The following is a 23,502-nucleotide window of genomic DNA, read 5'->3' on the forward strand; positions in this document are numbered from 1 at the left end:
TATACTGCCTTACCAAAAATATATCCATATTTAATGAAGAAAGATCCATGCAACTTAGAGGGCCAGTAATGGGCACCTGTTTCGCCCCAAGCTATGCAAATTTGCATATGGGCTGGTAGGAGGAGCAGGCGGTCGTAGGCATAGAGATGGAGAAATGGGTGAGCAACATAATCTGGGTTAATTTTTATAAACTATTTATTTATAATTTGGAAGGGGAGTCTAACGGAAGCATTGATGTTTGTAGGTGAAATTAGCACAAATGATTTGAATTTGACAAGGATGATATGGGATACACAAATTGAGTTCCTGGATGTTTTAATTAGGGTGCATGAACAGAAGTTGGTTACTACGCTTTTCAGGGAACCCACAGCAGGGAAAGTATTCTACAGGCTCAGTTTCAATCCTGTGCCATAAAGAGTATACCATTTGGTAAACTGTATAGAGCTAGCAAAGTGTGTAGTACAGAAACAGAATATTCAAAAAACAGAAAAGGAGATGCGGTTAAGATTTAAAGACAGAGTATATACTAATAAAGTTTTAAAAATGGCTTCTGATAGGGCTAGAAACTGCAGCAAGAAAACGGTCTGGCGCAAAATCAAGAAAAATCAAAAGAAACAGGTCATACCTTTGTAACAACATACAACCTTCCACACTCACAGGTTACACAGGCCCTTAAACAATGTCATTTAGTCAGGAGTGATCCGATTATAAGGCAACATGTACCTAAACGTCTTTTATGTGCTTTAGAAGAGGAAGCTCTATGCAAGAACACTTAGAAGCGATGTGAAAACTGCAGTGGGTAAAGAAAGTTGGTTGACACCAAGAGAGGGTTTCGTGAAATGTAGCAAGATTAAGTAAGGGTTGTAAACACGTTGTAAGCATTATTTCATTTGCTATGTCATTTTGAAAAAATATAAAAATTAGAGAGACTAACTTGCAGAAGTAAGTTTTTAGTATATATATTTGGTGTCTGAAAACTACATAAGTAGCACTACACTAAAGTTTTACACAAAAGAATACTGCAACATCTGAGATCAATAAAGACCAGTGTCACAAGATACCCAGAAGCAAGACATTTTGATAAAGTTCACAATAGAGATGAAATAAAACTGCAATTTAGTGGTATAGCACACATACCTAGAAATATACAGGGCAGAGATAGAGAACAACAATTGAGGAAATTGGAGGCTAAGTTGATTCTATAAATGTACTGTAAAGTGCCTAATGGGTTAAATGTGGATGAATAATTATATACTTTTTTGTAATGTTTAGTACAAGCTTCTGAACCACACACAAGATGCCAATGATTAGTAACGCATTTGCTACACTGCCATGTTGAATAACCTCCAGCCATTTTGTATACCTATGCTATACTAACATGATTGAGTTCTCTTGCCTCTGAAGTACTTAATCAGTCATATGCCTGGTACTGCGGAACAAGAAATCCCGATCTACCTACCTAAGCATCTGAGATACCACTTTTATCTTTGGAAAATGTCTTTTTGAACTAGTCTAGGCACCTACTAACATGGCTTTATAAAGTTTTGGTTTCCGATACATGCATGCATTTTTGATTGCTTATCTGAAGAAAATGTATAAATGTTGAGCAAATTGGAGGCACTTTTTTTGTTAGGCTGAGCCCCGTCTTGAAGAGAAACGGTATCACTTTATTTTTGCTTAATAAACATGTTTTAGACTCTTCTTCTGGGTTCAGAGATATGTTTCTTCTACAACCCTCTCTTGATCAGTTAGGCACTCATCAGAACATTGATTCGGGTAATAAAAAGAGGATTTTAAGGATGCAATCCTAGATAGGATATGACTAGCTGAAATTAAATGAAATGAAATGGTGTATTTACAAAGCGCGGTTGCTGCCCAGGGGCGTCCAAGTGCTAGTATGAGGTGTATTTGCTGAACGGAAGAGGTTCGGCTAGGAGATTAATGGTGGGCATTTAACAGGAAAGTTTTCAGCGGTTTCTGAAACGAGAGGAGGTTGGGGTTGGACCGGAGTTGGAGGGGAAGGGAGTTCCATAGTTTGGCGGCATTGAGGGAGAACATCCTGCCACCAGCTCTTGCTATTTATTCTGGGCACTGAGGCCAGAAAAGACTGACTTGATCTAAGATTTCTGGTGGGGTGGTACTGGGTTATTAATTGGCGCAGCCGATTGCTGGACCTGTGCGCCAAAATACCTGGTGGGGAATACACATCGCCTTGAATGCGATTTTTTGTCATACGGGTAGCCAGTGCAGCTTGTTCAGCCCAGGTTTGGCTGATTGTCTGCGGGACAACTGGAGCAGTGTGCGAGCACTGCAGTTCTGCACTATCTGCAGCTTTCGCAATGTGTATTCCGGGGGACCGAGATACAAGGCCTTACTAAAGTCCAGCCGAGATTGAATCAGGCCCTGGACGGCTACCTGTTTGGTCTCCATAGGCAGGAGAGGGAGGACTTTCCTCAACATCCGAAGAAGACCAAAACAGGTTGCGGACAGTTTCGTGGCCTGAGTGTTAAAGGAGAGAGCTTTGTCCAGCCAGAACCCCAGGCTCTTTATGTTGTCTTTGGGGGCTGGGGGGTTGCCTAGGCAGGGAGGCCAGAGAGAGTTGAAGTGTACCGGAGATGTGGGTCCCAGAAGCATCAGCTCCGTTTTATCCCCATTGAGTTTGAGGGAGGATGTGGTCATCCATCCCTTGACTTCCTCCAAGCATTTCGATAGTCCTGATGAAGATGATTGGCCGCCCTCCTGCGCCAGAGAGACCCCTAGCTGAGTGTCATCCGCGTATGAGATGATTTTAATGCCAAGCGGACGAACAACCTCATCTAGTGGTTTCATATAGATATTAAAAAGCGCAGGGCTTAGGGAAAAGTCCTGAGGGACTCCACAGTTCAATGGCCTGCTTGTTGAGTCGGTATCTCCATCAAAAATCTGGAAAGACCTGCATCAGAGAAGCACAGACTTAGACACTGTATAATGAACATCATTTTTCGAGTACTTCATCAGTCAAGCTTATCATAGGTCTTAAAACTCCGATCATTTATGCAATTTCGGCAACTGGGACCAAAAAGTAAGCAGGCACTGAAAATGTGCATGGAACTTGCACGACAGCACTTTTAAGGATGCAGTTTGTCATTGTGTGTTCTTCTGCCCGCTTGGAGACTGAAATGTTAAATTATAAAATCAATACTTGTTCCATAGCGTTGCAGAGTGTAGAGTTCCTGCCACCATGTATCTAAATAGCTACAACTCAATACTTTTCGTCTGCGAGAAAAGTTAGGCAAAATATTTACAGATGATACCTTCCCAGAAGAGGGACATGTCACCGGAAGTAGAAACTAAAGAATCTGATCATTCTTTTTAGACCAACTGTCTGTTTTTACGATAAGGAGGCTATTTTGAACCATATATGCTTCATATTTTTTTTGTATCAGCATTATATTTAATGGTAAATCTGTGATTTATTAATTCAATTACAAATTTTGTAATATGCTACAGCTGCTGTCAATGCATTCAAACCATGAGCTGTATTTAAGTCTATCTTTCTTTACTCCACCTGTTACAATTCTTTGCTTTCCTTCTTTTCACCCAATTTCCGACTGTTCACTCAATTTCTTACTCTACTGGGCCAGCCCTACTGTGTCTCACTCTGATCTGTCCCAGTATCTCTTATCCTCGAGCTCCAACCTTTTTTACTTGTTTTTTATTCCCCAGATTTTATTATCTCTCTTACCACTGGCCCATTAACTAGTTTATAATCCAAAACTTTATTAAAACATTACCTGCACAAACAAAGTATGCTCCCATTACGAGGTATTTCTCAAAAACAGATTAATTCATCCACAAGTAGATGGTTAAATATATGATACTAAACACTAGAAGTAATGCACCAAATAAATTCTGAGGGTTCAGAGCTCCCAAAGAGAACCGGGGGAGGCTGGTTGCTAGACACCAAAGTACATGCTCACTTGGTAGACGACTGAGGTTCTGCTGCAGTACATCCCCCCCTCCCACCCCCCAATTTTTGCCTGGCTTTTGATGCAACTTTGGCTGTAGAGTACTGGCCTCTGCTGTCCACGTTCCCAGTACCAGGGATCTTTCCCTAAAAACATGACCACAATTGTTACTTATGCCCCCCTGTAAGTCCCTAATAAGTGCCACATTGGGTACCTAGGGACTGGAGGCTGAAAAGGGTCCCTCTAGTTGGTTTGTAAAATAATAAGTACCAGGACACTGAACAGGAGGCCACTGCAGCTTGCACCACCCCTTGCCCAGTCATGGCTGCTAATGGCGGTACCAAAACAACTAAGCATCTCTCTCACCTGCAAGTGTGAGTGTTCAGATTATTCCAGGTCCCCAAAGCCAAATGATTGGCTGGGGAGGCAAGCATTGATATTTTTTAATGCATATTGTATTCCTAAACAACAGTTCTGCTCATCTCTAAATTAGAGTGTCACAAGTGTGGTGATGACAATTAAGTGCTGGTACTGAGCACTAGAAACCATCAGCTCAAATTAAGCACTGCCTGGGATCCTCTCACTAGGACCACGCCCCTTCAGCTGGGAGGCCCCTGTGAGGTAACGAAATGACCACGTTGACATGGCTCACTGCCTGTGTAACATGCCAGCTAGCACTGCGTAAGATATAGGCAAGTCACCCTTCTACTGGCCTTATCAGCGCTAAGGCAGGCTGCACTGTATCCCAGGTGCGGGCATATGTGCATGAACAAAAATGCCCCTACAGTAGGAGTGTCTATTTCAAAATATTTTAAGTGCCAGGGAAGCCACAGAGAGTACATGGGCTGGGGACTTGGCAACTTGAGTTCCACAGCACAATGATGTCTTCACTGAACCCAGGAGGGCTTGGTGCCAAACAGCTCCTTGTAAATAATCCACACTGATGCCAGTGAGAGACTTATTTAAACATGTACTCAGAGGGCACCTCTGGTGCCCCTGAAAACCTACCAACCCTGGTGAGGGCACTGACTGGCTTTAGCACACAGACATGTGTCTGGGCCCCTGGGTAGAAAGCCTCTGTTCTCTGGGACAGAGTTGCCATGCTGTCTCCCAGGGGATGGGCCAGTGCTTGAAGAAGGGCAGCTTCAAAGGCCTGCCGCCTTTGTAATGCGATCCTCAGCCTCTGCTGCTGGCAGCAGATGGCAGCCACTGGTTTACACCCCCACGTTGGATGGGAAAAGTGGCAGGAAATTTCAAAAAGATGGGTGTGCCCACCTCTACCAACCCAAACTCTCAGGTGGGTGGTAGAGAGGTGAAGCACGCATTTCCGTCCCTGCATATTGAGGATGGGGTCCCCTTCATTCAGGGCTAGGGCTAGGTCTAAACCCCCTCCCATAGGAGGGTGGCATAATAGAGGGTGTGGTCACCCCAGGTGTGTGTCCATTGGCCCTACCTGCTACACCCCTAAAACACCTCCTAAATGTAGTATTTAGGTGGCTTCCCCAGACCTGGACCGCAGATCTGCAACAACCTAAGAAGCAAGATGACACCCTGCAGCAGAAGCCAGAAGACAACTGCCTTGGCCTGTCTCCAGCTTAGACAAACCCTGCGACCTATCTTGCAGCACAACCTCCAAAACCCCTGGAGGATTGTTGTCTTCAATAAAGACTCTAATGTCCTGAGGACAGCGAACCTGTCCGAGAAGAACCAAAATCCAAGAACTGCCAAAGGGAGGACAGATCCTGACTGACGTGACTCCCTGCTGCACAAGAACTCCAAGAACCGCTGCAGTTGAGGACCAACACTGGTGCTGACACGACTCACTGTGACCACAGATCTCCCAAAGACCGTAGTGGTAGAGGACTAGCACTTGTGTCGACGCGATCCTGCACACAAAATTCCCTGCAACTTGAAGACCTTCACAACCTCAAATAATCCTCTCGGCTCCCCCACAACCAGAGTTGCCCACAGCTCCAGGCCAGAGAGTCACTACCCCCCTGCTAGTGCCTCTGCCGGTAGCCTCCTGCACTACTGACCCGACCACAATCTCTCCAAGACGATCTGACGGCGGAGGACCTCCATCCAAACAACAGCCATCAACCAAGATGGTAACTGTGTTGGCCGCCTGCTGAAACCTATCCTGCTCCTTGCCTTCGACGACCGCAATGCTTTGGGGAAGGTATTAAAATCTGCACTGTATGGGCGCCCTAGTCCCTTCCAACAGACACTGCCCTCAGTGTGGGTCTGACCACCTGAGGACTGGAACTGTAAGTTGTATATTAGCTTGATACAGGGTTGGATTAGGATTGAAAATCGGCCCACATTTGCATAATCACTCCTCAAATCACTGCTATGGCGTAATCATATGAAAAAAACTTTAGGAGGGGGTTAAAAAAATTACACGCATTAGTTTGCAGTGGTGAAACAAGTTAGGCCACTTCTACTCAGGCTCCCTGCCCCCACTCAGTATGTGCACACATTAATTGGCCGGCCAGCGAGACAAAGGGGGTGACCTGTTGCTAAACGGAGGTAATGAACGCCCATCTGCCTCTAGAAAGGCCACTCAGACACCTACTGGGCCGATGGCTGTATTCGAACAATGGAGACAGCGCCCAAATGGCCACCACAGTCTGCTCAAAAAAGAGGCCCACAGCAGCACTCTGACACCGGCCCCTCGGGCATTGCCCGAATGCCCGCGTTACCAATCCGACGCTGGCTTGATACATCCCTCAATTGATTCCCTCCACAAGAATCTTGAACTATTATAATATAGCACTGTCTATTTTTGAATGTGAAAAGTAGCTTTACTTGAAACTGACTTACCTTATTACGAAGTCTTGGTCTTAAAAATACAAAGCATACTTTTAAAGAATTGGTCTGGATCTCCTTTAGTCGTGTGTCCATTATTAATCATGGGTGTGCAATAAATGCCTTACACTCCTGTGTTAGGGCTAAGGCTGTTTGCACCCACTACCACTAATAGAACTCTATGGGTTTTGCATTGAGGTCTGTACACTTTTTGGGAAGCCCTGGACTCTGTACATGGTATTACCACCTAATGATAATATCATTTACAGAGCCAGCTTCCTACAAAGACCATCATACCACCCACAACTTAAGACAGCAGACTTTATCATATAAAAAGATACATATCAGCAAATAGCTGTAAAACTAAAGACATCTGGGATCATTCTGTGCTTTGGCAGAGCTTCTTAATAAGTAATGCTGTGCATCTTCACTCTGAAAATATATAAATCACACCATCACACGCTACCCTCAGTTTTGCCGGATAACATACGAGCAGCTGATAACACAACTTCATAAACTTGCTTTGAATCAGCTGCAGTCCTGAAGCTTCACCTTCTGAGGTCTGGGAATAGCAAAACAGTGGCCCTATAAAAAGTCACTGATTTAATGTAAATTGCAGCACTTAATATCACTCTTCTCTTGGAAGCATTTTTCAGCTCCAACAAGAGTGTGCCTTCAGCTTTCTATACTTCTTTCGGACTCTTCATGGGTAATCTCTTTACAATGATCACTGGTATATAGGTCCCCTCTCCATAACCCTTATCTCCACATTTAAATTGTCTCTTATCTGGAACATAGGCAATTCACAAAATGTGCACATCGGCAGCTCTTTTTTTAATATATATATTTGAGATTTTCTGATGCAATATAAAAAAAAAGACAGATATAATTTCATTATTACTTAGACAATACATAAAAAAGTCACCATACCTTTTCAGAAAAGTTGATTAGCAGTACATAAACAACATATAACCACCGGTAGATAGTAAAAGCCAAGATGTTAAAATTTCAACAATTGACTTTAGCAATCATTCTTAAGTGAGAAGGCGATCCATTAAAATCTTAAAACTCTCCACTTTTTCAGTGGTGCCCAGATACTTCTGCCCAGTTCCTGAGTTTTTTTGCCTTTTAGTTCGTATAAACAGGACTTTCCCTGGGAGTGATGGGATCAGCAAGTTGGCACATGACTGGCCGGCACCTGCTCCCTAAGCAAGGCTTACACTGGCACTTCAACACTACAAGTACTGGAGACACTGCTCGCATGGCGAAATCAGCATAGCATAATCAGCATAGCATGTCTCTCGTGATTCTAGGAAGCTTGTCGGACATCGCGTATAACGATGAGAGAAGCAATCAGCAGACTACATGCATGGTATTCCAGATAATTGCCCCAGTGAGGTAAGGAAAGTGCGCTGCCCCTACTCTCCTCCCTCCCCGCTACCCTTGAGAGGTTTGCCGTTTTGTCAGGCCTCCACAGTGGTTACCCGGCTTAGCAGCTAGTGGTGGTCTTGATGCCCTCCATCACAACCATCCTTGTAGGAGCTCTACACCATGTCAACAGTCCAGTCAAAGAAGGACCGCTACTTCCGGGACATGCTAATCAAAACTCTGGGACATACAGGAGACAACAAATCATCCATGCAGGATGTGGACCACACCTCTGACTTGATGGGACGAGAACAGCTGGTCTCGCCTAGGCAGCACTTGAGCTGTCTCTTCAAGACATGCTGTATTCATAATATGGGCATGAAGCTCCGCCTATGTGCCACCCAAGCATTTTATTTGCTCCTTGCAGTGTCTTCCAAAATGCTTTTCTTTTTACCTCCCATGAGGACAGCCCCAGTTACGCGTGTCTTTTTCGTCACATTTATTTAGAGATCTTTGACTGCACTATTTTTTTTGGTGTGCCTCCGCTCCTTAATTGTTCTTTTTTTTGGTCCTCATTTGTGCAACATTGTTGGTAAGGAGTTGTCGGTGGTCTCTTCTTTCTTTGTCCTTTGCCTTCACTGCCAATTGGCTGGATGTGTGGGAGTAGGCAGTATCCCTATAGAGCTTTTAAAGAGAGAGGTCCCCTTGTTTCCATTACTCTAACGAAGGATTTTTACGAAAGAGGGTTGAGCTAGCCTTTCTGGCTACTCTTTCAGGCCTTCACCTGAATTAACATTGCTCACACAATCATTGGACAGTGGATAAAGAGAACTGTGCCAGCTATTCAGTTGAAGCATTATCAGTAGAAATACCGAAGTAACTATCTAAGATTGTCTTAAATGATAGTTTTCCTATATCTCCCAAAATTTGTACTTCTTACTAGGTGTTTTCCTTTTATCCAATTTGTATATTTTCAATACAGTTGCCAGCCATTCTCTGTGAAGAGGTGGTACAGGGCTTACCCATTTCACACATCTCTCTCTCTCCTGGCTAATAATATCAAAAGAAATAACAGATTTACATGTGTTTTGGACAGTTTTTCTATGACATTTGAACCCATTACCCCAAAAATAACTAGGTCAATACTTACATTCAGATGTCTTCCCAATACCTTATCTAGTGTCTTACCCACATCATTCCAAAAACCATCGAGAAGGGGGCACTGCGAAACATATGCAGGTCGTCAGCCTTTTCCAAACCGCATTTTGGGCAGTTCTTCACCATTGTCTTGTTGAACTTGGAAAGCTTTTTAAGGTCCAGTATACTCTATGGGAGGTAAATAGATGGTTCCTCTTTAAGGCGGCGGATGTTACAATTGACCAGCATTTGCTCATAGATACTTGCCAGAGGTTCTTTATATCCAGCGTTGGCAGATCTTTCCCCCATATTCTCTCTGGAATTAGAAATTCTTCCTCCCCTGCTACAATTAGGGCCCAGTACCAATAGGAGATTTCCTTTTGGAAAGCTTCCTTTTTCAGCATCGCATTTTCCAGAGTTATGTTCCCTTCCTGACTTCTTTTAGCGATTTCGCCCAACTTGAAAGCGGATAGTATTTAAATTTTGCTAGGGAAGCATTTGTTGTTAAAGATAGTATCTCCCAGTCCTTTATTTTGTTCCGAGACAAGAGTTGTTCCCACTCTGTTATTCCTGCTGTTTTTAAAGGAAGTGCTAGCCTATCTTTAAGACATTCCGGAGTGCCAGGAGATTCCCATATTGGGGCCAGATCGTTGTAGTAAGGAATGTTCAGAGTGAAAAAGACCAAATGAAACTTGTGAGTTCTCCCTGGATTTTCTTTATTGTTTCCCTCTTAAATTCCAACAGGATAGCGCCAAAAGCAAAGGTAAATTTCGGTCTAATTGACATTTTTACTATGTTTGACTTGCCCAGTAATGTCAATAGCAGGCCACTCCACACTTTTAATAACTTTTTTACTTCCCTAAATTCTATGCATATGGGTTTGTGCTACTTTATCCAAGACTTCGACAATATCTATACCTAGATATCTGATTTTATCTTTGGTGTATGGGCTCTTTGTATGTTCGTTCCAGCTCATGGTTTCTATTTTGACTTTGTTGATTTGGTAGCCAGAAATTCTTCCAAAGCTGATCAGGGTCTCTTCTAATGTGTTAAGGGATCCGCTCAAGTTGTTAGTGAAGATCATTAAGTCGTCTGCGTAAAGAGCTACTTTCTTGACCCAGCCTTGAAAGGAAAAAGGGGATATTAATGGTTGTTTTCTGAGACTTTCTGCCACTGGTTCAATATAAAAGTTAAAAAGTAAAGGGGAAAGAGGACATCCCTGTCTTGTACCCCTTTTTATCTGAATGTTCTCAGTGAGGCTGCCATTAATTAAAATTTTCGCCCTAGGACAACTATAGATCTTTTCCACCATGTTTTGGATGTTTGTCCCCAAATTAAATTTCTTTAGTACTTCGTTCAGATAGATCCGGTTGACTCTATAGAACGCTTTGGCTGCGTCGATGGTTATTATTGAGAGGGGGGGGGGGGGGTTTCTCATTAACAGCTATGTCTATAGCCCCAATCAGTTCTTGCGTTAAGTCTTGTAGATGTCTTCCTGCTATGAATCCCTTTTGGTTATCATTTATTAAAGACCCTGCTATTTTTCCCAATCTCTTTGCCATAATTTGCGTGAAGATCTTATAATCGCAGTTCAAGATGGAGATTGGACGGTAAGATTAGCTTTTTTGGGGATTTTTGCAAGGTTTTAAAAGGATGGGGATTGTGGCGTCGTTCCAAGATTCTGGGGGGGGGGGGGGGATCACCTTTTTTAAAGAATATTTTATTGAGTAACGCTGTTAGAGGAGACACCAGTAACTCTTAGTTTTATGTAAAACTAATTCAGGATGTAGTCCGGGCCAGCAGCCTTACCCCTCTTAAGATTCTTTATAACTTCTTCTACTTCTTTGGTTGTTATTTCAGCATTTAAAATCTCTCTTACCTCAGCTGGTAAGGAAGGAAGGTTCTGGTCATTCAGAAAGTGTTTTATCTCCTCAATTTCGGGGTTACAGTCTTCCCTGTAGAGATCTGAAAAGAAGGCGGAAAACTCTTGTTTTATTACACACTCCTCTGAGCCGTTGTGTGTGGCATCACGAGGGTCAATGCTAGCAATGTTTTTCCTGGACTGATCGGTCTTGGTTTGCCGTGCCAGCATCTTTCCACAACCTTCCCCATACTCGTAGTGGGCAAGCTTACTAGCTTCCCATTTCTCGCTAACTCGTTCTTCCAATATTTGTTATTTTTTCTTTGTACTTCAGTCTATCAACCTCCAAACTTTCTCTGCTGGAGGAGGATGTTTCCGCAGCTATCTGTAGATCGAGAGACTTGATATTATTTTCCAGATCATAAATCATTTGTTTAATTCATTTTGTTTTATATGCTGCCAGACTAAGGATTTCCCCCCTAATTACTGCTTTATACGCGTCCCAGGTGGTCTGCACTGAGGCGCCTTCCTTATTATCCTCGAAGTAGAACCCTGTCTCTTCTTTGAGCTGATAAACAATCTGAGGGTCTGAAAGGATTGTGCGATACATAGTCCATCTTGAACCTTCGATACTATCTTTTAGTTGAAAAGTGATCTGGACTGCTGAGTGGTCCAAGAGATGAGCTGGAATATGTATTACCTTAAGCGTGTTTTCGACTAACCCTTGGTCCACCAGGAAGTAGTCTATTCTTGATTGTTAAGTTATTTTGTTGGTTTTCCCCCCCTTTCACTTTCCAGATGTCAGCTAGACTCAGGTCCCTTCTACACGGCCCTAACTTTTCCCTTTTATTCAGTAGGCTTGTTTGTCTTCCTTGGAGGAAACGATCCACTTCCGGGTCGAGAATAATATTAAAATCTCCCCCTAGTATTATTGGGGACGTAACCGAGATTAATTGTGAATATAAAGTTTGTAAGGGGGCTGGATCATCCGTGTTTGGATCATAGTAGCCTGCCACTGTAAAAACAACGCCCAGTATTCTTACTTTAGCCAATGCCCACCTTCCCTTTGAATCCGTTTCCGCTGACTCCACCTTTGCTTTTAACGATTTTTTAAAAAGGATGGCAACCCCCTTAACAACACAATCTTGATCTGTGCATATATATGTATTGTTCCAGTGAAGTTTTTTTATAATCTCCTCCCACTCTTTTTTAACAAAGGGTTTCTTGGAGAATTATGATTTCACTATGTATTGTTTTCAAATACTCCAATATTCTCGTCCGCCTACTCTTGGTTCGTAACCCGTTGACATTCCAGGAGGTTATTTTAACATAATTTAGGCCTTTTTTCATTTGTCTCCCTTTTTCCTTCTGTCAGCCCCCGATTTCCTCCTTTTTCCTTATATCTTGTGTGATGCGGAGGACATATTTTTGTTTTTTTTCCCCTAACTTGCTCCAATCTCCCGTGCATATTTATTTTCTGCCTTTTTTTCTTTTTTGTATTGTGCATGTTTAAAACATTCTCCTCCCTGGAGAAGCCTCCCCTTTTCTTCTTGGGGTTTGTTGATAGCCCACTTTGAGCTCCGTGTTTACTTATTTACCATACTTTATTGAGCATACTCTGCTTATTCTTATTCTTTCCAGTAGAGATTATTATTACTGCGTCTGATCTCGTGTTTGATCACGCATTTGTTCTAGGAAGGTTTCCACCTCTTTCGGGTCCCTGATGTTACACATTTTATTCCTCCACATGATCCTGAGGGAGGCCGGGAATTTCATTTGGATTGTGGCTCCGAGGGCTTTTAGCTCTGGCATCATCTGCCCCAGCTCCCACTGCCTGTCCTGTGTTGCTTTTGCAATATCCGAACATATTCTGAAGGACCAGTCATCCTTGTTGTGTAACCCAGTTTTTAAGGTCTCGCTTAGGATTCTTGCTTTGAGAGAATATGTTCTGAAATTAATCAGTATTTTTCTCAGATTTTTTCTCTTTATTTTTCTCAAATGGGTCTCTATGCACCCGCTAGATATCCTCTTCTATACCCAGGTCTTTACTCCAAGGAAAGTATTCCTCTAGAAGTGTGACAATAAATTTCTTCATGTCCGTGCCTTTTCGTCCTTCCGGTACATTTAAAACTCTTAGATTACTTCTTCTGGATTGATTTTCCAAAGCCTCGAGCTCATCGTTGATGGTTTTTGTCTTTTGCCCTCAGGGTTCTGATTTCTTTTTGGGTTGATTCTACTTTCCTGCTTAGTGAGTCTACTGCTGCCTCAATTGCTGTTACTCTTTCTCCCAGGGCATTTAATTTTGTGTCTAGTAGTTCGCAAGCATCTTGGATTTCGTTTTGGTTCCCTTCTGAGATTACAAATCTAGACCTCATTTCATCTAGCATTTTCTCAAAGAAGGCTTCGGTGGAGTTTTTCATTTGGCTTTGGGTTTGTATCTGGGTTTGGTTCTGGGCTGGGCTTTGACTAGGGCCGTCTGCCTGACCTGCTGAACCTGCAGGGGGGCTGGAGGAAGTGGGGGTAGGAGCGGGCACCTGGGGGACCTCCATCCTTTTTTGTTCTGCGCGTAACGGCTTACTCTGTGGTTTTTGTTCTCGTTGTTTTTCCTGGCCTTGGCCCTGTTCCTGTATTTTAAAGAAAGATCTTAAGGAGTGAGTTATCTTGATCTTTGTGCCGTCAGCCCCTTCCCCTATGTCCACTTTTTCCCCTGATTGTTTTGTCTTTTTGCTTGCCCTTGCTTGAATTTTAGGGGTGTTCTTGTTTTTTCTTTTTGCAGTGCGAGGGACAACGGGTTGCCTTATCTCTGGGGGTTGATTAGTTTTAAAAAACAGCCTGTTTCTTAAGCAATAAGTGGATCGCCCCTTAAATTCTGAGCCTTGGCTTAATTCTTCCTCTACGGCTTGGATCACCTTGGCAGAGGGAGCTGTATCCGTCTTTTCTATGTTCCCATCTGATATCTCAACCCCTTCCTTAGTAAGTGTACTAGAGGCTGCTTCAAAACTGATAGTTTGTTGCTTGTGGCACCCACTTCTCACTGCTATTGGTGTTGCTGCTGCTTTTTCCTTAACTCCCTCCATCCTTCGACCTTTTTCCCAGCTTACCCGGTTCATGTGCTGAGTTTGAGGGTCCCTGGAAAACGTATCTGTCTCCGTGGTCCGTATGTTACTGTCGGGCCCGTTCTTGTGGCTAAGCTGGTACACATCCCCTCAGACCTGCGTAGGTCTCAGAACTACTTACCCTTGTTCCGTGGCTGCTGCAGGTTCTGACGCTTCCTCCTTTGCCCCGGAAGAAGACCGCTATTCTGCCTGCAGCCCTACTGCGGTTTCCTCGAGCTGCAGATGCCACCTCCCACCAGCCAGCGTATGCCTGGTGTGCCGAGCAGCTTTGGATATATCCAGGAAGCACAGAATTCTTCAGTCCAAATACCTCAGGTAAGTCCTCGTTTTCGGTGCTGCGAGTAATTTTAGGCATTCCCACATGGGCCAAATAACGGAAGCAGAGGGACAGGGTCAAATTTCGGGATCCGAGTATTTTCGCTGCACTTTCCACATTTCTTCTTTTATGCTCCGGCTGGGTGAACGGGACAGAGATAGGACCCCATCGAGGCAGCAAATCTCACTAGGGTTGAGTTCATGTGCATTTTCCTATTGTCGGCAGAGTATCCTCATCGTTTCTAGCGGTCTTCTGATCCGGAGAAAACACGGAGCTCCCGAACGGGCTCACTGACCAGCCGCCATCTTCTCCTGCAGAGTCGCCTTACAAGACCGCCAGGGCGGGCGCTGGATCCGGCATTACCCTGAGCCACAGCCGGTCTATCCTGAGCCAGCGGCGGGCCCCTGCAGCAGTTCCGGAACCTGCAGCAGGTGCACGAGGATGACAAAGCCCGGATGCTGCCCTTAATTGTTCTTTTAACTTCGATTCTGACAGCTTCATTTGCCATACCACTCCCACAATAGTGCTTGACCACCTCTCATAGGTCGCTGTTCTGTTTACTAAGTTTCTGGCAGTGGCTGCGCCATTTTTTAATTTTACAATTTAAAGACTGAAAGTCTTTGATTTTTAAAGCGCCCCATGCCACGCTTTCACTTAAACAATGGTGGCCGCGTACCTTTCTTTATTCGCGCTTCGCTGTATTCAGGTTAGCAAACAAAGTCTGTTTATTAAAGCGTCACATTTGGCGATTTCATTTAAACAATGGCAGCCGTACAAATTTGTTGATGCGTGGGTCGCCGTAGAAATATTGTAAAAACATACTAGTCACTTCACAGGCGTCAAGCGCTTAAATTTTACATGCACGGTGGCCAATTTCATATTTGAAACACGGGGCTGCGCTTTGTTTGAGCAAGGCAAGAGGCGAAGCGTCATCTCTCTGCAGCCCTATGAGAAGTTCGACGGGAGCTGGAATAGGTCGGCGACAGGGTGTCTGCTATGGAACACAGCGAGACTGGAGGAGACGAGATCAAATGGTTACAAGTGGCCCTGCGCCTGAAGCAACAATAGTCTACATACAAGCTAATGCCGAGGACTAAGAAAACCGCTTGAAGCAGTCCTGACTCAGGCAGAAGGATCTGAACTCCAAGAATATGTAGGGGCCTGTTTCACCAAATAGTACAATTGTTAGAGGCCACAGACCTCAAACTTGAACAAGCAACTGCCTGGGAACATCAAGACCGGGTAATACTGCTCCCTGCTGATATTCTAATCTGTGTGCATGACTACCAGGTGAAAGAATATTCTCCGCAAAGCCCGGGAGATGCATCAGATTCACTTCCGGAGCCACACCCCAGTGTAGTAGTATAGTACCAAGACTTGCTCGCAATAACTCCAGAAACGCTGAGAGTTCTGCCCCATTACAGCTCACCACTGTGAGGCCGGCATACCATACTCCAGGAGCAACCCCTTCCGGATCATATTTTGTCATAGTGGAAAACTGCCCCAGTTACGATGGTTCAAAGGCCTGCAAAATACTTGACATTACGGCCCCCGACACGAATGACGGTCGCAACGACTCGACAGACAGACAGAAAGAAACGTAAAAAAACTTCTGAGGCAATGTACCAGGGGTCCCCCTACTGGAGTTAAACCGGATCTTGGAACTTTGGCCAAAGAAAGACAATCATAGCTCCAAACACTGGCGTGAGACGCAGAGATGCCAGTGGGGTCCTGATAATGAGGAATTCCTTTACGACACCTCTGCTTTCTCAGGCAGGAGGGCATTGGGGACGGAGGTTGGACTGAATCACAATGCAGGCAGCCTTGAGACCCACCCTCCCGTTACAGTGCTCTAACCAAGCTGGGGGCTTTACACCCCAGGGTCTCCACTGGCTAGCAGACTGCAGACTGACTGATGTTTGGAGCGTATTGCACCCTGCTACAAGGGACTACACTTACTACACTGCAGTGCACAAAACCTATGTCCGAATCGATTATTTTTTAGCAACCTCTGCTCTCAAGACTTTAGTGACGACTCCATGATTGCCCCTTGATGACTCTCGGACCACGCAACTGTAACAAACACCATACGCATCAGCACTAAACAGACAAACACTCCACGCTGGCACCTCAGAGATTCGCTACTCCAGTCCCCCTCCATGGTTACCACTATACAGAAGAAAATTGATTATCTACAGACCAATGGCACTGCGCAGGAAGCCCGATCCTCTCTTTGAGAAGCCCTGAAGCCCTGGTGGTCAGAGGGAATTTATTGCTATATCTGCCTCAGAAAACCATCTCAGGAAGGAGAAGCAGAAGGCTGTTGAAACGAAAGTCTTCAAACTGGAGGCAATTCATAAACGCACTAGGGCTCAACGAGTGTGGAGAGAGGTAGAGCGAGCGGAGTTGCTTCTTAAGTGACTAGACTTAGACAGGACAGAATAAGCCCTCATCCGCCTGAGAGACAAGTTTTAATTGGGTAGCACTAGCAACTGATGTGGGAGACTGTTGGCCCACCGCTTATGGGCTAAGATAGTCTGTGTCCATTGGGATGATCCGCCCGACTCAGACTACAGAAGCACACTCAGACCCTCCGATCACTGACACTTTTCAAACTTTCTACAAATCTCTATTCACAGAATCCACAGGGGCCTCTGCCAACCCCTCTGACTATCTGTCTTCCTATCCTCCAACTCTGCTCCCTCCAAAATCGGCTGACTCTAGATACATCTCCAAGTATGGAAGAAGTGGTCTCTGCCATCGTCTGCCTCAAGCTCATGAAGTCCCCGGGTCCTGACAGCTTCCCTCCTAAATTTTACTAAACCTTCTGCCAAGAACTAGCCCCAAGCCGCATACAACTTTTTAACTCTTTTGCCTCCATGGGTTCCCTTACAGATTCAATGCTAGAAGCCTCCATAACGGTCATCCTTAAGTCTGGCAAAGACCAGGCACTTCACGGGTCATACAGACCCGACACACTGCAGGTCATAGAGACCCATATCCCTCCTGAATCTTAGCACCAAACTATTCACAAGGATTTTAGAACACAGATTGAACCTATTCATGCCGGGACAGACTTCCCCAAAGCAGACGGGCTTCATACCGGGGCATCAATGGGGGGGGAAACACCAGACGTATCTACCATCTGTTTGACAAAGTGTCAAGGATGCAACAGGAGGCCCTTTTGCTCTCAATCAACGCTGAGAAGGCGTTCGACAGAGTTTAATGGCCATTCCTTTTTAGAACTCTGGAACTATATTGGCTTTGGTACTCGATTTCTGAGATGAGTCTGAAGCATTTACAGCTCCCATAGGGCTACGGTCTGCGTTAACAGGCTTTCTTCCTTGCCCTTGCCAGTCTGCTGGGGCACGCAGCAGGTCTGCACCCGGTCCCCCTTCCTTTTTGCTCTGTAAATGAAGCCCCTAGACCAACATATATGTGCTCAATTGGACAGCTCAGGAATCCATTTAGGAAGTGAACATTTAATCAGCCTCTACGCTGATGACATAATCCTGACTGTCGCAGACCCCATGACCTCTCCATGCTCTGGTCGCAGAGCTTCAAACTTGTGGCACCTTTTTCAACTTCAGGGTCAACATGCAAAAATCGCAAATCCTAAATCTCTCGTTCTCGTCCGCAATGAAGCTATATTGCGTACTCAATTCCTATTTGAGCTGGCCTCGTACTCTATTCCCTACCTCGGGATCCAACTGGCGAACTCTATCACTGAAACCATCACCCTTACCTACAACACCATGACCAGACAAATTAAGGTAGACTTAGGCAGCATTGCAGCCATAAATATTAACATTCTACCGCGTACTCTAGATCTTTTCCAGGCTCTACCACTGACTCCACCCAAGTATGCACTCCCATCACTACAGGCAGAAATTAACAGGTTTATTGCGGTAGCAGGGATGGTGGGGGCAAACCCGCCTACACAAACATCTCATCTATGCACTATGCACAAAGATGGCCTCGTCGTGACATCCCTCCAGCGGTATTATCAGGCGTCGAAATTACGGTTCTAGTGGAATGGACCAGACCACTCTAGGAAAAGCACTGGTGTTCCATGGACCAGGTGGTGGCTGACTCCCACATCTGGAAGGAACCATGGCCCCCCAAGAGGCACAGAGCTTGGGGACTCTATTCTTACCCTGTTATGAGCTCTATTCATGTATAGGTCACTTCAGCAGTGAAGTCGGGGTTGACAGCCGTTCCTTCCTAATGACACAAATTTTTCATAACTCAGACTTCTCCCCAGAGCTCCACATTGAGCGGTTCTGGCGCTGGCACGTGGAGGGCTGTAAACAGATAGGATGTCTGTTTGACCCTCAAGGGATAATTCCCTTTGATCAGCTCAAGGCAGACTATGGCCCCAGAGGAGGTATATCGCTTCCAATACCTCCAAGTCTGCTATTGGGTGCTGCACCCCTCCATTAGGCCTCATGCACAGAGGCCCCTATTTTCCTACGAAAAATAGTTAGCTAGCAAGGACAACGACAGACGTCTAATTCAAGAACTGTATGCCATTCTTGCCGGGGGGACCCATCACCCACACACCTCGGCAGAGAAGGTGGGAAGCAGAGATTGGCAGGTCATTCTTTGATACGGAATGTGCAGACATTTGCTACAGAGCACGCCACAACACACATCTCAAGCACTGAGTCAGCCTTAAAGATAGTATACTACTGGTACCTGAACTCGGCCAGATTCAGCACTTGGCATTCTGTGTAATCTAAGAGTGCTGAAGGGGCTGCGGAGGGACAAGCTCTATTCTTCCTCTGTTGTGGCATTATCCCAATTTACACATTTTTGGGAACAGGTCTTGGACAATATTGACCATGCATTCAGAACTCCATTCCTACGTTCCCAGTTTACACAATCCTTGTGCTCTCTAACTCCCTGACGTTTCCCTATAATTCCTGCAGCTGAAAACACATGCACTGGAGCTAGGGGCAGCACACCAAGTAATACTCGGTTTTTGAGGAACTGCTAAAATTCTGCAATACAAGGCTTGGTTGCACAAACTATTGTCCAATCTAGGAATGGAGTAAATATCACTTACATTAGATCAGAGACTATAACACAGAATGGGCTCCCTTCATTTGCATCCTATCCACAGGATTCTACAAACTGACCTGCCTCACCTCTTGAATCTACTCCCCATTTCTGACACATCAGCGCCTTATACCGCTACTTGATTTCCCTTAGATACCAGCTCTACCACTCACCAACCCTAGACATGACTGATCCTTAACACCTTTCACTTAGTCTCAGATTCGGAAGTGTAAGCAAAGGGGGGGGGGCGTTGTTTTTAGAGGTTTGTTAAATATGGCTGCTTGTTTCTGCACTGCTACTGACCCAAGAGCTGCAGGTAAAAGCTTGTACATTTTCCTTCTCAACGGCAGTGCGCTGCGGGCCCTTTAGGGTTGTAGGCACCTGCCTGTGTCTCGTCTTGCAACTTTAATAATAAAAAGAAATAAACCATAAAATGAACTCAGGGAAAATAATTTGTTGCGCGATTAAATATAGGTCTGTAACACAAAAGCACTGCAAACATGTAATCTGACCATTTTATGAATATCTGAGAACAAGGCACAATCCTTTTATGGTAATAATTTTTGTTGTGGTTCTTAATAGCAGGGTATTTTTATAAGTTTTTTAACAGTATGGCATTGTATAGGATTATTTTAGTTATATTGCTTTTGTTTTCTTCAAGCATATTTTTGTAGCTAATTTTAAAAAAACTCAACAAAAAATATTCACTTACTACTCTTTAGGTCCTCAATACAACTGTTCTTTCCCTACCTCTTCATAACGTAAGTCAAGCTGAGTTGGCTCGAACCAAATGTCTGAATGCCCACTGTCCCGAGTGGATGAGGAGTCAAAATAAAGCTGAGCAAAGCATCAGACACACCGACACTATCCCCAAACTAAAACAGTTTTAAAAGGCGAAGTCTGACAAAAGGAGGATAAGTAAATGAATGGTATCTAAAAACGTGCTTTACTGTTGTGTGCAAATCTGTTGGAAGCTGAGCTACAACGTACATAATTACAATGGGCTACCCATACTTATTGAAAACATTGTACTAATTTAGAACAGGGAAAAAACACTGTCCTTTGTTAGTAAAACAGTGTGCAAGAAGAAGATATTGATAAAGAGGTTAAACTGCACAATATGAAACTAGGAAAATCTAGATTCAAGTTCTTACCCCATTTGAAGTTGTGTGACCTTAGGCAACCTCAACTTTGCTTCACTGTGACTTGTTTTGACTGTGTGTCAGGTATGAGAACACTTACGCAATTCAGTTCTGAACTTGAAGTGGAAAAATAGAAGTGCAGATACCATATACCAGAGCACCTATTTGTTTCTGAGAATGAGATGGTTCTCATCAATTAAAAAGTATTACACCTGTTTTGAGAAAATGCAGGTACACTCCATCTCAAAATATGAAGTTCAGGTACTCAGTACTTGACAGCAAAAGGCCCATTTAAATCACTGATGCAGTTGTGTATAGTATAAAAAGAAAACATTGTGTATGATTTACAAGATAATGTAGCTTGGCAAATAACAATATTAGCCATGTATAGAGTTCCCGAAACAAACGAACACTCCTTGGTTTATTTGTGACAGTGATAGGACATGGGAGGAGCGAGGTATGTTCACGTTTAAAAAAAAAATCAATTTTTAAACAGCTAGCAAAGCAATGATATCATAGTATGCATTAAAGTTAAACACAAGCATTCAAGAAAAACAAGTTTCATTTCAAAGAGTTTATCATATTTTTCCAAGGTGTTGACTGTATCTTTTACATGCCAAGTATTTTTATGGCTTGACTCATGTTTTGGCTCTTACGGCCAAGCCAGATCTCTGCTTAAGAATGTGCTGGCTTGCCCGTGTCTATTCCTTGACCCACATACATACCTTTATATTCTATCCCCTTTTCTCGCGGCAGTCTTCCTGTCTCTTCCCATAGCCAACCTTCCCCAAAACCAACAATATGTACAAAGTCATGAATTAACAACAGTGCGATGGTATGAACAGCATACATAGTAGGTTGAAAAATCTTCAGTAATCACCACAAATTATATCAACCACTTGAATTTAAGCTTACCTTATCTCTCACGCATCTTTCTATATCCATAACACCGTAAAGTGGTCAGACTGAACAGGCTACTAGGGCACCGCTTTTGTTCACTCTCCAACGGCAGCAAAACGTTTCCCACCTAGGCTCACAACAAGTACAACAAACACCCTTACAGTTAACCGCTCTCCCCACCATAGCGATAGGGAATAAGGCGCCTCGCAACGGACCCCGAAGGGGTACACAACTGCAACGACGAGATAATAAAACCCCTCTTACCTGTCAAGCCAAAAGGTCCAGGGAGAGTGCAAAGGGACCCCGGGCTCAGAATCCTGGTGGTTGATACTGATGTTGTCCAACTCTTTGTGGTTGATGCGCCGGGTCTCCTCGGAGCGCACAGGAGGGTTACGGTCGGCTGGCAGAGCCATACTCGGTATATCTCGGTGGGGAAGAAGGGGAAGCAATAGCGACGGTGCTGACAGTGAAAGCGGGCTCTCAGCCGCCAGCCTCAGGCGGTTGAAATAGAAAAAGGACGACCCGACAGGACAGTCTCACAATAGCGCGCAAGCTGCCGTTTCTACCGTGGAAGTTCTCGCTAGTACAACTTTTTACGTGTCTTCTTCACAACAAACTGGGCCTTTTTGTACTGGGCCATTACATACAATATGTATTGCAATTAAAATGCTAATAAACAATAGCAAGAATATTGTACTTTTTAATTTAGTGTCGAAATTGTTTATAGCATTGTCAAGTATGTTTACACTACTATTGCTGCTTTAGTTTTATCAGTATTTGCCATGTTTTTTTTCTAGATTTGACTAAGTGCAATCACTTTCCCACTTTGACCATTCACCAGTTGATGTAACCATACTGCATTGAGAAAAAAAATAGGACAGTCAAAATGTCAGCCATGATAGCGAACACCAGACAGTAATCCGTAGAGGCGCTTGCCTTCATTGTCCTTCTCTATTTTCTGCTGCTCTCCTTTCCCAAGTTGGGGTCGCTGACTCATTGACCTTACCCGCAACCCTCTTGATGGTTCCAACGCCTGCGTCACGAGTACAGCACCTGTCGTCATCTCATAGTGCTCCAATGGGCGGATTGCCCCAGAGCAAGAAAGTGCTTTGTTATTTGCAGCCATAGAAACAAAACGGTGAAATGCATGAACGCAGACGGACATCTTTGAATAGGAAGTGGCCTACCTTACTGAACCTTCAGTTACATGTAGAAATACCTCCAATTATTCTTGTGTTTCCTGATTCTGATTTATTTGTAATCGATATATATTTGATGTATATGTGTATATAAACATTCACATTAGAGGAGGGAAAGCCAACTAATGAATGGAAAGCTGAACCAGAGCACGGCCAATGGTCTGGCTCATCTCTTATTTATTTATTTATTTATGCGATTTTTCTGTAGCGCGAACTTTACCCGAAGGTGTCAGAGCGCTTTACATGAGCACCAGTTGAAAAACATAAGGATTTAGGATTACATGCGTTACAAAAAGGATACACACGGATACAAATTGCAAATGTACAAGATGTAAAGTCACACAAGGAGGAGATACACGTGGATATACTCTAAGAGTCACATAGGAATGGTAGATAGTATAAAGGTCTACTGCATATACTAGTGATTAGAGTTATCTCTATATACATAGGGAAGGGATATGACGGAATATACTGTAAGAGTCACATAGGAACGGTAGATGGTACAAAGGTCTTCTGCGTAAACTAGTGATTAGAGTTATCTCTATATACATAGGTAAGGGATACAAAAGGATATACTCTAAGAGTCACATAGGAATGGTAGAGAGTACAATGGTCTACTGCATATACTAGTGATTAGACCCCATGCA

General features: G+C 44.0%; 1 protein-coding gene across 1 annotated transcript in view; it reads right to left on the reverse strand.

Annotated features, from left to right (window-relative positions):
* EIF4E3 (eukaryotic translation initiation factor 4E family member 3) overlaps window positions 1-22,255 on the reverse strand; it is a 123,004-nt gene extending 100,749 nt beyond the window's left edge. The window contains exon 1 of the mRNA XM_086938916.1: window positions 21,921-22,255. Within this exon, the coding sequence (XP_086795042.1) occupies window positions 21,921-22,069 (149 nt within the window). The 5' untranslated portion in view covers window positions 22,070-22,255. The remainder of the gene's footprint in view (window positions 1-21,920) is intronic.
* Window positions 22,256-23,502: the final 1,247 nt, after the last annotated feature.

Source organism: Lissotriton vulgaris, chromosome 9 (genome assembly GCF_964263255.1).
Source record: "Lissotriton vulgaris chromosome 9, aLisVul1.2, whole genome shotgun sequence".
NCBI lineage: Eukaryota > Metazoa > Chordata > Amphibia > Caudata > Salamandridae > Lissotriton > Lissotriton vulgaris.